The 15,848-nt window shown below is 31.6% G+C and overlaps 2 protein-coding genes across 2 annotated transcripts in view; both read right to left on the bottom strand.

Annotated features, from left to right (window-relative positions):
- The window catches only part of LOC108780896 (facilitated trehalose transporter Tret1), an 18,121-nt gene extending 17,732 nt beyond the window's left edge, over positions 1 to 389 (bottom strand). The window contains exon 1 of the mRNA XM_018548728.1: positions 322 to 389. The gene's annotated coding sequence lies outside the window, so the exon portion shown is untranslated. The remainder of the gene's footprint in view (positions 1 to 321) is intronic.
- Positions 390 to 9,199: 8,810 nt separating this feature from the next.
- Positions 9,200 to 15,596, bottom strand: SCAP (SREBP cleavage activating protein). The gene is made up of 12 exons (XM_018548711.1): positions 15,466 to 15,596; positions 15,126 to 15,359; positions 14,199 to 14,379; positions 13,878 to 14,023; positions 12,703 to 13,798; positions 12,354 to 12,624; positions 11,048 to 12,114; positions 10,806 to 10,965; positions 10,493 to 10,676; positions 9,762 to 9,901; positions 9,477 to 9,688; positions 9,200 to 9,389 (listed from the first exon to the last, which is right to left on the bottom strand). Exons 1-12 carry the CDS (start codon positions 15,579 to 15,581, stop codon positions 9,210 to 9,212), a joined length of 3,987 nt encoding a protein of 1,328 aa, XP_018404213.1. The 5' UTR covers positions 15,582 to 15,596; the 3' UTR covers positions 9,200 to 9,209.
- Positions 15,597 to 15,848: the final 252 nt, after the last annotated feature.

Raw genomic sequence — 15,848 nt, 5'->3', positions numbered from 1 at the left:
ATATATATATATATATATATATATATATTACTTTAAGGTACTTTAATTAAAGATTTAATTATAAGTTAAAAATTTCAAAGTTTTAAAAAAAGGTAGAATCCAATTAAAGTTCTGCCGAAGAAAAATTAATTACAAATTGTAAAAAGTTCGCAAATGAAGTTTGTTGGTTCTTAACACTTTATGTAATTAATAAATGCAGAAATTTTTTTTACATTGATGTATTAAGCATATGATCTTAGAAGAACGAATTTCTCTTTATCAATTTCAATTCAAGTACGTAAAGAAAATCCTTATATTAAAAATTAATATTATTATATTCACCTGATCGAGGATGTAGTCAGAAGCGATCAACAATCCTTCCGTCGTTTCGTCTATTACTAGAAAAATTTTAATGAGCTTTGTGTTAATTAAAATGGAAACAGCTCCTTCTTGATTGAGCGACTTCTTCGTCGAAATAAAGCGTTCCGTGGATTCAGTTTAAAGAATTCAAGTTCAAAGAATTATCGTATTCGAATCGTCATACAATCCGATTTACATATAACGGTTTCTTGTTTATTCTTTACTTATCAGATGGAAAAGCTTAATTGCATGAATTTTTCCTGTTACGCAAGTAACATATAGTTAAACGTAAATTGAATGCCCTTGCATGCATATGATGTTTGCCATTGCTCTTCATTGTCTACATAAATTTGATATTTTCTAATATATTTATGTTTGTTTCTTCTCAGTCATTTTATTTTGCTTTTTCCTTGAAAAGAAACTTTATAATTTTTATTAGAAATCCTTGTAAATTATTCTTGTGATATCATAAAATCAGTCGAATAGAAAATTACTATTTTTAGTTTTTTTCTTAATGTCAACTATTTTAACTCAATGATAAATTTTATGTAAGTACGATTAAAAAGATAATAATGTCAAGGGAATTATAAATGAGACTTCTGTTATAAAATCAGTTTATACTTATTTTGGTTGCGTTTGCCATCAACGAAGCATCTCTTTATGTCTCTTACGAATTTATGTAAAACGTTTTCCAATCGAGTGTCACACTTTTTTCTTTTCTCACACACATTTGTTCATTGATCGATTTAAATTTTTAAACAAAATACAATAATGGCGAACTGTAAAAGTATTTACCATTATCTCCTTTCTTTTTTAATATTAGAGTAAGTCTCTCTTATATTATCTTAGCTGTAATCCTGGATCTCAAAGAAGAAAGAAGAAAACAGAAAAATACCATTCACGAGAATTTCGTTACCGAGAGATTTAATTTGTACTTCTGTCCCGACAAAATCTGGGAGAGTCGAGGTGAAATCGCGAAGTAAAAGCTTTAGAGAGAGCGGGAAAAAGATTACCGATTTACATTAGATCGGGTCTCCGCGACAGACTAAACGTCGCGCAGCACGAAAGCCGTGAGCTAGCTGCACTTTCGATTTTGAGCTCCCTCCTTCGACACCTGCCTTCCTCCTAACAGAAGTTGTAGACGAATAGGTATACATTCGCTCTCGTACGTGTGGCCTCTCTTCCTCCCTTCTCTTGCCTCGGTCATTTGACTGATTACACCCGCAGTACAGACAACTAAGAGTCGCCAGTGCGATGGAGAACAGAGAGACAGCGGGACCAAGTGATTGTTGAAATTAAGAATGTTAAATTGATGTGTGTGACGTTAGCATTTTAAAATTAAAATTCTATACTTCTGATTCTTCTTTATTTTGAAGAGGATTTCTTTGTTTTCATTCATCTTCTTAATTCTTCATTTTGAGGATACTAAAAGATAAAATAATTTTTTGTCGAGTTTTTTTAAATTATAAGTAGTGTTTGTACAAGACATAATATTTTGTTGGAATTCTTAAATATAATTTCTATCGGGATATTATTAAAAAAGATTCAATTTTTAATACTGATATAGAATAATGTGTTTTTTCTTATAAGATATACATTTTTTTTTAAAGAAAAATTATCACATTTTTTTAACAATTTGTTGAAAATGGCACGTTATATTGTTATATTCTAGTGCTTTAATTTATAAGTGAAATTCATCAATAAAAGAATTAATAGTTTCAATAACAATACAACTATATTATCATAGAAGACATCAAACACTTTTTTATCATAGGAATTATAATATTTGCTTTTCTAACAATTAAAATACATTACCTATCTGCTTTTGATAACATCGATAAATATACAATTTCTTTTCTATAAAATTCTTGTTGAAATCACCTTGGCTGATTATCTTTTACGCCTTACGGCATTAATATTCAAAATGGAGATATGACGTGAAAGAAAATACAAGAATAGTTTCTTTAAGTGATTATTATTTTAAAACCATCATAACTAAGCTGAATGATTAATTATTTTCCTAAAACACACTATCGCATGTACGTATTCCTAATTACTATGGGTTTAAGATTGATGGATTATATGACTATAATACTGATATACTGATGCGAAATGATAATGTGCCGCTGCATGTGACGTAGGTATTGTGCTGTTCTCTGTAAATTGAAATCTATTTTAGAAAATACTTTTGCATTATTTTTAATAATGCCAATGAAAAAATCGATCGCAGACGAATTTCATTGACTATTTTTATAACTCCACTACTTCTTATCTTATTGCTTTTTTTATCTCTCTCTCTTTACATTATAATCTTATATACACTGCTCAACAAAATTAACGCAACACTGTTTCACTATGCAAAAATAGGTAAACTTCAAGATAGCATAACTTCGTCAAAAATTATCGTATCGAGATGTTTAAAAAAACATTTTACAGCTTGAGACCTCTACTTTTCAGATCGTTACTTGAAAAAGTGGTCTCACGGAGATTTTATAGCTTCGTACGATTTTTTTTCACCGCAAAAGAATCATTTTTGCTTCAACGTTGAATAACTTGGTGAAAAAAAATCGTACATACGAAGCTTCGTAAAAAAACAAATTAAAGGTAAAGATTCGCTCTTTCGAATGATGTAAATCGCATTAGCGTATAATTTTTAGTCCGCCCCGTGGAACATTCAAATTTCATAAAAAATTTTGAGATCTGATATATCTTCATTTATGTTTGTGTAACTTCATAAAATCTCCGTGAGACCACTTTTTCAAGTAATGATCTGAAAAGTAGAGGTTTCAAGCTGTAAAATGCTTTTTTAAACATCTCGATACAATGATTTTTGACGAAGTTATGCTATCTTGAAGTTTGCCTATTTTTGCATAGTGAAACAGTGTTGCGTTAATTTTGTTGCGCAGTGTATGATCGTTATCTCATATTCTTCAGTGTTCGAATTTATTATTTGTATCTATCACAAAGAGTGCACGTGCACATAAATATAAATATATATATATACAAAGGAATTTATTTTAGTGAAATCAATTTTTGAATGTGCTCCAATTTATTGATAGAATCACTTTTCAATGTATTATAACTATCGAAATGTGAACTCGGCGAAATTGCTTCTGTCCGAATATCCGTTTACAATACTGTCACAAACAACACAATATATTTTTTTGAGAATACATGAGAAAAGAATTATTTTACAGAAGTTTACTTAATTAATGCTCTAAAACCATTTCCCGCGAATGTACGTTCTAACATATGTTCTAACAAAATAAGAAATCAAATGTCAAAGATTATGTTAATCGCCGGTTATTACCGTATTTAATCGTAGATTACAGCTGCTGGCTGTCATAGATGATCCTCCTTCTTCTTTTAACTCTTATTTGTTCGTAGTAATGCGATTAATATGATTGTTTTATACTATGCAAAGTAGCGACGTTATTAATTGACATAAAGATAACGTGAAATTTGTACATGCACTTAATACATTTGCACAGCATAAAAATGCAATTTGTTCGCATTGTTTTTCTTGTGTTTAACAAGTTATACGTATAGCTATTATAAATATAAATATTATACATATGTATATTATATTACTTTACAATATGCTATATATTGTAAATATTAATGTTTATGTGTTATTTATGTAACAGTTAAAACTGAACTTCTAGTGATATATTATTTATGACATTTTTAGATAATATCTTTAGGTTATTATGTTAGCTAATTAAACTGAGTGCTACGACAATTAATTTTCAACATACGCTCTTAATGTCGTATACATTTACATATACTTTGCAATCTCGGCGTATATGATTTTCTTTATTTAAATATATAAATAATTCATCTACAATAAATACAATTAAGGAGACTGCAATCACTATTGCAGTCGACAAAGTAGGACAGTACTTGTCATTACAATGAAAATACTTAGAAAATTTATTGCATCTAAAGCGTAATGATACTGAGAAATCTGTTAGCGACTGTTTCAAAATATAATTATCCAATTAGAGGGTGCAACTAATCGAAAGAGGAAAGTTTGCATTAAAAGATCTTAAGCGAGTATAAGTTTGCACAATTCATTGTATTACGTTCCTTTTCCTTTTACATAATTTATAGTGCGTGATACCGGGAAGATAGTCAAAAAATTTCTAATTATTTCGTGCCGATTGATCATTTCGGTAAAGATAGTAATAATAATAATAATAATAATAATAATAATAATAAATATGATGAGGTGTAAATATAAAATGAGATAAAATGGATTGGTATTAAATACAACATTTTATTAAGAACAATATATTCTGCTCTGTACTGTGCATATACAATCTCGGCGTAATCGTATTAATAATTAATTAATCAAATAAATAGAAAAGTCACATATATTTAACAAACTAGAATATTTTTTAAGACCGTACAATTGATAAACAATAATAAATTGGAAGAAGAAAGCCATTTACGGTCAAAGCTGTATCACAGTGCTTATTATAATTGTGTGAATTTTATATACTGCGTATGTAGTCCCCCCATAAATCGCGACGCTGATAGTTTTTCAGCATTGACGCATACATACTTACTACCGCAGTAATATTACTTAGTTAAATTGACGAGCAATCTAACAATTTTTTATGCTTATAGCATCTTGTTGGATCTTAATAATATGTTGAAAGACATATATTAAATTTTAACGATGTAACGTTGAAGTAAAGATAAATCTAAATCTAAATCTGTGAAAAATAAGATTGCGAAGAATATCACGAGTTGGCGTTTCGTCCCGGTTTTCACTACTGGACTCATCAGTAAGGTATTGTAATGGAAACCTATCTTAGACGCCTGTTTAAGATATTAATCTAGATTCTATATATACAGATATACGCGTATCTCAGCACTTGCGAGAAATTGTTGCGAACATCTATAGACCTCTGATGGCAACGTTACATCGTTAAAATTTAATGTATGTCTTTCAACATATTATTAAGATCCAACAAGATGCTATAAGCATCAAAAATTGTTAGATTGCTCGTCAATTTAACCAAGTGATATTACTGCGGTAGTAAGTATGTATGCGTCAATGCTGAAAAACTATCAGCGTCGCGATTTATGGGGGGACTACATACGCAGTATATAAAATTCACACAATTATAATAAGCACTGTGATCCAGCTTTGACCGTAAATGGCTTTCTTCTTCTAACACATATATTTAATTATTCGCTAGTGAGCCAACTATTTCATTGCGAGTTCATTTTGTTATTATACAGAATGCCCAACAAATTGCTAGAAAATTGTGATAATGTTTCAATGACGATAAAGTCTTAAAAGCTTGATCCTTAATCAACATTATAATCAGAATATTATAGTCAAGTATTCTTATCTATATTTTTTCAATAGTTATGCAATCAATTAATTAAATTAATCATATATTTTTATTTTCTCTCCGGTTATGTCACAAAATTTATCAGATATACAAATCACTCTCTTTTTTTATTTTATTTTCTATTACATTCGATGTTTTGTGACATAAAAAATTGCGTAGGAAAAATATATGTATTCGCTATCTTTCTCTCTTTTTGATGGCTTGATTATTAATGGTCGCAAATTTGATAATATTTTTCATCAAAAAAATAATGGCGTAAAAAAAGCGTAATTGAGTACATTCAGAATAAAATAATTAATTTGCGAAAATAGTCCGACTTATTTTAGAAGTTGCGCGTAAATATAGTCCGACTTATTTTAGAAGTGATAACGTTATTGCGCATACAGTTTGTAAGGATTAGAAAAATTACTTTCTAAAAATAACTAATTTTAATTAGTTTTTTTCTTAATAGAAAGTTATACGTTATTAATTTTGGAAAATATAAAAACTAATACATATGACATACAAAAAACTTAAGCAATAAGACGCGAAGCAATAAGCTAATTATTATTTTCGATTTGTTACTTCGATTATTACAATTGCTTCGTATCTTTACTGTCTTAACTTAATTTTCGTTAATCGATTCGTTTACTCATATTTGTACTATTTACGTTTCTTGTGTGCCACATTATAGTTACAGTTACTTAAAAAGTAAAGAATTATTAGACTTTTTAATTACTTTTTTGTTAATTAATTTTTTATAATTTTTGCATTGCTATTTTAAATACAAGAACTTTATGTATTTCTAATATTAACAAATTGTACTTACTATTATATACTAAATAATTCGATTAAGAAAAAAATATTTGGGAGAAATCGCAATCGAGAGAAATGGTTTTACATGATGTATTAGTATTTTTACTATTTTTACACGCCAAAATTCGTGATTCAATTTTTATTATTTGCGACATTTGACTTATTTAATAAGTTGATTTTTACTTCACGTTTTAAGCAAGAATTCATTGCATTCTTCAAAATCATCAGTAGGTTCGCTCATTCACGAAAAATAAAATAACGACTAACAAATTGAAACAATATACATAGTACTTTCTTCCCAAAGAACTATGCCCCTTTATGTAATGTGCACTTAAAAAAACATCAGTGCAGCTGTCATCATATTAAGTAAAAAGCAAGTAAAGAAGCATCCTCCTTATATTGTGTCATTGATTTAAATATAACTTTATTACAGTGTAAATGTAGTCTGCATAAAAGCACACGTCACTTTGTTCAAAGAAATGTTCGTTTTGTAAAATATTGCTTTTAAAATTAAGTAAATAGAAATATTATTTAGTACGATGGTTATAAGTGGACATCAATTAATTGAACTAATCAGATTGGCGAAATATGTTTATAAATAATAAACATAATCAGTATATGCAAAATAATGCGTTTAATTGTATATCAATATTCCAAGAAGTGATTTCAGAATTTAAAATAAAAGAAAAAATATCACGAATATGAATTATTTCAATAATATATAAAATTAAATAGAGTATGACACATATAATTAAGAATTATTCTATATTCAACTTTAACCATCTGGAATAAATTAATTCTAAATCATGATAACAATAGGTATCTAAATATATCATCAGAGCTAGAATCTCTCTAAATTTTTATAGTTATCTACACGCATCAAATTTTTTTTAATTAATTAAATAATTGTAGTGATAAATACAGTATTTGAAGTAATTGTTATGCTATGGTATTAGATAAATAAGACATGTATTGCAATGTTCTAATAGAAATTAAATTATTTTCAACTATATTTTACTTGTTATATATATTTGTAATAAGGAACAAAAATTTTTTTTTCGTCGTATTTATCTACATTTCCATTTCGCTCTTTTTTTCGATATGAAAATGACGGATACGATAAAGGCACTTTTGAACCTGATATAGACAATGTAAATACATTTTTTCACATGTATATACAGGGTGAGGTATTTAAAACAGATTACCTGAATAACTCGCTTGTTTTTAACAATAGAAGGAAAAGTGTCCCACAAAAGTTGCTTGGTTTGGAGGGGCACATAATATAATGTCAATAATTGTTTTGTAGGTGGAGGCATAAAAGATAGGCAAAAGTCAAATCTGTTTTTTTAAATGGAACGTTTTTTATTTACATACCGTGATATACTTGAACGATTACCGGTTACCAACAAACAGAGAAGACACGAAATTATCTGAACATTGCCTTGAAGCAATTTATTTTCCAGTCAGTTATTTTCCATTATTGACCTTACGTAACCTTGAATTACTTTTAATTATAGGTCACTGTATTCGTCTTAAAATGCTTCATCAGAATGTAAATAAAAAATCACAATGTAAAAAATGTATCATTTTATTAAAAAAAACAGATTTGATCTTTGCCTATTCTTTACGTCTCCTTCACCTACAAAACAATAATTGACATCACAATTACGTGCCTCTCGAAACCAAGCAACTTTTGTGGGACACTTTTCCTTCTACTGTTAAAAACAAGTGAGTTATTCAGGTGACCTGTTTTAAATGCCTCACCCTGTATATAAATTTACATAAAAATTCATAGGTAATAATTTTGAAAATATTACAATTTCAATCAGTAAATTAACTCTCTCTTTATATTTAATAATTTCAAAAATTGGAATAATTTTTAAACAATTTTTCATAATTTTGTAACTGGTATTCATCTATTAAGGAAAATATTCAAATATTACAGTGTTTTGTAGCAGACGCAATATTATCTTTTTTATTACGTCATTACCGTAATTGCTACTAAACTCTTTGTGGGTCATAACTGTCTTTCGTTTTTGTGTTAAAGAACAATATCAGTTTTACAAATGCACGCATGTTATCATGCTTTTACTTACAGTAAAAAGATTAAAAATATTTAAATAAAACATTAAGCGGTTTTATATTACAAAAGCTAATAGACGTTTCAAAATAAAGCACAGCCACTATGCATGTTATAAAATATTAAATAAACGCATGTTAAAATGATTTAACGTCGTAATTAGAAGATTAGTTGAGAAAATTCTAAATCTTTAAAAAATTATATTACCTTTTAAAAAATTCTGAATAGAACGTATTATTGTATCTCTCTCTCTCTCTCTCTCTCTCTCTCTCTCTCTCTCTCTCTCTCTCTCTCTCTCTCTCTCTCTCTTTCTCTACAATCTTTATTACTTCAAATTTTTTAATTGGTGTTTAATGCCATTAATATTAATTTAAAAATTAAAGACGTGACTATTTGTGTATATGATGTTCCATCAGATAAAAAATATATTCCCGTGAAGACGTGTATTATTACGTAACATATATATATAAACTTACATCGAAAATATACATCACTCTTTAGAATATACACGCAATATTATATTGTATAAAAATCTATAGTTTTTAAGATCTAGTTTAATAACATAAAAGATACTTGAAATAATAGATAAAGAAAAAAACAGCTATATACACGCGGATACAAAGAATTTAATCCAGCTTATCAGAGACCAATGGAAATCTGACTATTCTCAATTGCCGACCGTAGTCGCAGACGACGCTGTCCCTCAATGCTATCATTTGTTTTACGAAAATGCAGCTGTCTTTATGACCTAATCTCACTTCTCGCACTGGCTCTCCCGTTCTTACATCCCAGACCACTAATGATCCCTGAAATATTAATATTCAATTTTGAGATTTATTTTCGTTATGTTGATAAAGATTCAAAATACAACTGTGTATATTGATTACACATACCTGATTGCTAGTTATGAGAAGATGATGCGTCAACATCACCAATTGTAAGCTGTAAGCTGCTTTATGTGCCGGCAAAGTGTGTAATAAGTGTCCTTGAAAGCGTTCCCAGACACACAGTCTTTCATCTGTTCCAATACTTATCACATAGGACACTGAACATGTGATAGCAGCTACAGCACCATCGTGGGCTTGAATACTATACATACATGCTCCTGCAAAAATATTACATAAAACATTAGATTAGAAGAGATAACCATTACATATTCATTGAGATCAAAATGTTACCTGTTAAAAGATCCCACACACACAGTAACCCATCTTGAGACCCACTACCGGATGTCATGGGACTTATTCTATCGATAAAGAGGCACGATATCGGACCGCAATGCCCATGAAGTGTATACAGAGGCAACTGATCCTCTAACCTAGGTAATAAGAAAAATATAAATAAAATTAAAGTTGAAGGACTCTTTATATGAAAATAATAATTAATACGAGGTGAAGGACAATGAGAGTCAATTCGTAAGTAAACAAGAAAGCGATTATAACATAAAAATTATAATATGAATTTTCAAAGAATAAAAATACTTAGCCGCTTCAGACACAATTAAAAATTAGAATATCGGTCAATATATAATAGTATAAAAAATCGCTCGATGTAAAATGTCGTAACAAGTTTCGACTCTTGGTTTGAGTCCTCTTCAGACGTTCAACAAAAATTCCTTAATCCAATATAATTGAGACAACACATTTCTCACTAACTCCACAATTTCCCTCTTCGTTACACAACATTGACAATACAAGATGGCAAAGTCGTATTGAAACAATGTATCTGTAACTTGGCATGAGAACAAAATCAAATTCATATTATAATTTTTATGTTATAATCGCTTTCTTGTTTACTTACGAATTGACTCTCATTGTCCTTCACCTCGTATTAATTAAGAAAAATATACAGATACAGGAAAATAATTTTTAGAAAAGATAAACTGGATTGTATTAGATTGTATATATACCTGAATACTTTCAAGGTGTGATCCTGGCTGCCTGTTAATACACGTCCACCTTCGCTATCTAAAACAGTGATCGTTTGTTGATGTGCTCTATGAGAGCCAATTTTCATGCAGCGCAAATCTTCCTCTGTTTGCATGTAATTATTTAGATCCATAGGCGAACCAGCACTTCCCGTCCGCACATGCGCTAAAATAGCAGATGAATTAAATATAGATTTCTCAATAAAGAAATAAATGTATCATTCATATAATACATCACAATATCACATAATTTAATGTAGAAATAAATTCTGATATTATTTGACAGATCATTTACTTCTTCTGTAAGATGTGAAGCCCCAATCAATTTGCTGGCCTTCACTGTAGCTCTCAAGTTGCAGAAAGTCGACAGCTCCATTCAATTTAGCTGCCACTACTCTGCTACCAACGAGTCTAACGGCAGAGATTCCAAGTCCTGATCCATCATCGAACAGACACTAGAAAGAATAGAATTATTGAATTAATAAAATTACATTTGTGTGTCAGAGTAATATATTCGCACAAATTATTCGTATCTACCTTGAATCTACCAGTCGTACCCTCCCAGAATTCTAGACTGCCATTCGCGCACCCTACTACTATAAGATTTTCCTGATAATCCATACACCAAATCGCCGCTATAACATGTGACGATTGTATTGTGCGGTCGGTATTTATGGAGGATGTGCTACCAACTAAATTGTTCGATCTTATGGGAAGAACACCCAATTGTTCCCTGGTTTTAGATTTCTGCATCTCCTCGATTGACTTATTGTGTTCATCGAATAAGATTTTATATCGCTCCCCGAAATCATAGCCTTGATCATAATTTTTTTGCGAGGGTGTATATTTTATATTTGAGAATTTGATATTAATCGCAGGTTTTAGATCGGGAAGATCGTAGGCACTGCCTAAACTTCGACGTAACAGCTTCTGCTTATTGTCGCTACTGAATTCATTGATTTGATAATCGTAATCTAACATGTTTCCTATAGATCGTCTTTTATGGTCATTGTTATTGTTACTATTAACTCTTCGCATATTATAAGCGGGAGATAACTTTCCCGGATACATTGTCGAGGCCGGTGAATAAAGTCCCATCGACTGCGCCACTTCCATTTCACCTCGGGAAGGTGGCGAACCGCTTTCGTAATCTGACATCAGCTCGTCGGCATCCGGCGACGCTTGACTCAGCGTTTTCTGCGGACCGCTAAAAAATTGTCGTCTATCGATATGCGCCAATTGCTCGCCGGACGTCGTGTCCCATATTCTGATATGTCCCGCTAAACATGTGCTAGCAACGGTGTTACCATCTGTCGCGATGCATTCTACTTCCTGAGTATGGCCTTCTAAGACCAGAGGCACAGCTTCCAGCACTAACTGAGTAACGTAATCGTGCGTTTTTTCTTGCTGGTGCCAGCTGGCTCGCCACTCCGCGTAATTTCTCGTACAAATACATCGATATAGCACAACCATTGTATAAGCAACCACGATTACGCTAATGAGACACAGCAGAGCAGCTAGAAATATCTCCATTGGACTTGACGGTACAAAAGGCGTGTCCGTATTAAATACACGTCCTTCTGATCTCGATGGTACTTCCATATCTAAAAATTAAAAAAGTGTAAAAAGCTGTTGAAGAGTAAATAGCTGCGTTCAGTAAAAAAGCAGCTTTGCAACTATTGTAAAATTCTTGAATATGATTGGTTTATACATTTAGATTCAGTGAGGAACCAAGAGCAAGATCAATCATATTAATAAGTTTTGCAACAGTTATAAAACTGCTTTTTTTGCTGAATGTAGCCATAGATTAACTTTTTCTAACTTTTCAATGAAAAACTCAAACCTGAAAAATCTAAAGGATCAAGCGCAGCGGTAGCAAGACTCTGCCACTGGAAGTGTTGAACATCATTTGGATTGCTAATTTGTTTTGCTAATTGTGGGCTCACCGCGTGCGATAATTTTATAGTCGGTAGTATAGTCACTCGTCCACCGGCAATCGACACATTGTACATTGAAAGAATCGAGGACCAATGATACAGTGACAAACTATTCCAAGGCGGAAAATCCATAGGTCTTAGCTTATTTAATTCCTCTGTCGTATTATTAGGTAAATCCTAAAAAAAATACATTTTTTCTTAAATATATGGATTAAAAAAGTACAAGAATGTTGTCTATTTGAAATAAAAATTCACCTGTTCGTTTAAATTATTCGGGGCTATAGTTGCGGGCGATATAGAAATAGGTGTTACCGTATTTAGCTTAACATAATCGTTTAATGTTGGTGGTTTATCTACCGTATATCCATCAATATCAGTTTCTGGCTTTAGCGTCTCGCTAAGATGTATTATGTGCTCAATAATACCAGAATTGTTAATAGTCATGCTAATCCACACAACCATTCCTACCATAAATGCACGCTGAAAGATTCGTGTTCGCGCCCAGAAATGAACCAATCTCAAACGCTTGGGGATCTTGGCCAGTGTGTGAGTATTTTGTGTATTCGGAGCAATAACGTTTGTTGGGCCGGTAGACAGGCCGTTCAATCTCGGATGAGACTTAGAGCGGAATATATGAGGTTTCCTATTAGTAATAGTAGTGGTAAATTGTTGTCTGCGTGATGTTTGTATGTGCGACAAGTGAAATTTGGAATTCTCGCTAGATAATTCTGTTCGTCTGATATCGATCGCCAGGATCGTAGAGAAGAATACCATTTGTAGGAAAAAATCATTCAATAATCCAACTATTGCGAATATACAAAATTCCTGGATAGCAGGAACGAAAGTAAATAAACCAATAGTTAAGATCGTTACTTCTGTGAGCAGATTTTTCGTAATGGACCATCCTTCCTTAGATAAAGCCTGAGCGACACGTATCTTTACGTCCAGTTGGGCTGGTGTACTGACGACACTCTTAGTCAATACTTGAATGTTCTCAAGGCCGAAGATAATTACCAAGTACGGAAACACTTCTTTGGCACTCATGCTCAGTGTTAGACCGAAGAAAAAGCACACACCCACAGTCATTGATAGCGAGCCCATAACTGTCACACTGGCACTAAACGCAATGCCAATTTTAGACTTTACCAGTTCTATTTTCCGCACTTGGAAGTATTCGTAGCAAAATAAGGCTAGGGAAGTCATTATCAACGGGAAGAATTCACTGTAATTAAATTCGCCAGGATAAAAAATATTTAATATTTCATTGCGTATATTAACGTCCGTGCTATTGTCAATAGTTTGATGCAGCTGATAATAGGTTCGCAGTCGGTGCTGTAATCCTTTTATGAATCTATAAAAAAATAAAGTCTATGTTAAAAAATATAATTGTATTAATAACAAATTAAAAAACTATTTATATAAATACTCACTCCTGATCATATTTCTTTAAATAAATGGTCACGGCGTATTGAAGGATTCTTTGGCGAACCCGAGCAGGATATCGTTTCACTCCTGTTTCCTTCAAACTCATTCCAAACATCACTTCTGCGAGACTTATCTTACCTCTTTGAAGATTCTGTAATGCCAATTTTAGAAGTTAAGCATTTTTTTTTCATAATAAAGATAAAAACTAAATTAACATTCCAAATAAAAAAGAGCTTTATCTATTTGCGATAAATGATAATTAATAATTATGTATGAGACTTATATTACTATTTCATACAATTATAATTTCATGAATGCATATTTACCTGATACGAAAATATAGTGTTAATAAGATTTGTGTCTTGAGAAAATAGCTCTATACTTTGTTGCCAGAGATTTGCGGGCGATAGAACAAGACAGTTGTATTCTGGTAAAACTTCAGCCTTTTTGCCATTTCTTTTTTTTACTGCTTCAATGTGCAAGCATACTTGGCCAAGTGTTTTTAATCTAAAAATCAAATCAGATCAGATCCTTATTCTAACAAAGAAACATACCTTTCAATATTAATAATTTCTTAACTTAAAAAAAGTGTTTTTTTTATATCTTTTATATGTCTTGAGCTATATAAAACAATCTTTGAATATCTTAAGAAAGAAATTGGACACGTAATTTATTTTCAAATGTCACAAGTACGTCATGGGTGCTTTTCAGATTTAAAAAAGTACAGATAACACAGTGTAACTTAGTGAATTATTCCTTGCTGTTTGTCAATGTTATAAATAAAGAAATTGTTCACTGTATTATATTGTATAACCTTTATCTTTATTGCAATCCATCAAATAACAAAGTACAGTGTTATTAGACAAAAGAAACATATTATGGCACACACAAATGGCAAGACACCAATAAAACTACTGTCGTAACCTGCCAATAACAAAAACTGTTATCACATGAAATAATTAAATAGCGTAAAGACCTGCATAAAATCACTCATAATATATACAAAAAATTTCATGATCATATATATCTTTTTGGTTTGTTTTCTGTAATTGAATTAGTGTGGAACTTAAAGTAAAAGATATATATTTAGTATTTGGCAATAGCAAAAAGAAAATTTTTTTACAATCTAGTGCAGGAATAAAAAAGATGTTTTGTTTTCTTGTTGGAAAGCATCTTTTAAGGAATATCTTACTTCTTACCACATATGAACTGTCAATATCAATTAGAATAATTATTAGATATATAGCACTCACGTTTCTGGATGCTCGTAGTTCCGTATGATCTCCAAGAGATTGAACACTTCGTACAGGGGTCCTCTGAAGGCATCCATCAGCGTCAGATCTTCGCTCCATGGCATCACTCCGATTCTTAGTACCACTTGTTGGACATACAATACCGAAGTCTCCGTGTTGTTTGCTGGTAGGACAGTATCGTTGATTAGAATGTTCGGGGCATTGCCCGGCATAGGCAGATTGACAAGTGGATAGCTGGAACAACCAAACAAATACTTCGATGCAAATCTCTTCCAAGATTGTAATCGTTTAAATATTGATAAACAATGCAACCCAATTAGGGAGAAGAGGAATGACTCACCAGCATAATAAGAGAACCGATATCGCGAGAGAGAGTACGATGACGGGATGAGAGGAACAGAATAGGCCGTGGGCATAATAAAGCCCAGCCACTCTGTCCGGCAGACTGCGAGACATTTCACCTACGTGTGCGGTCCGTGCGACATCCCTGGATTGCAGGCCGCCGTGTCGCCTGTAACTGACCTAGCAACACCCAATAGCCATTCAATAGTATCGATGTGCAAAACGTGACACATGATACCATACAAAAGCATCGCGGAGAGATAGGTTAGAAAGAACAAAAAGGCACCGCGTGTTTTTCATTCGATTATCACCGTCATTACGCAATCGGGACATACGTGTGCGTGCACGCGTGTATCGCTGGCTGATAAATACAAGCACGCA

This window comes from Cyphomyrmex costatus, unplaced genomic scaffold (assembly GCF_001594065.2).
Source record: "Cyphomyrmex costatus isolate MS0001 unplaced genomic scaffold, Ccosl1.0 scaffold75, whole genome shotgun sequence".
In the NCBI taxonomy this organism is placed as follows: Eukaryota; Metazoa; Arthropoda; class Insecta; order Hymenoptera; family Formicidae; genus Cyphomyrmex; species Cyphomyrmex costatus.
This window is presented reverse-complemented; position numbering and strand designations above follow the sequence as displayed.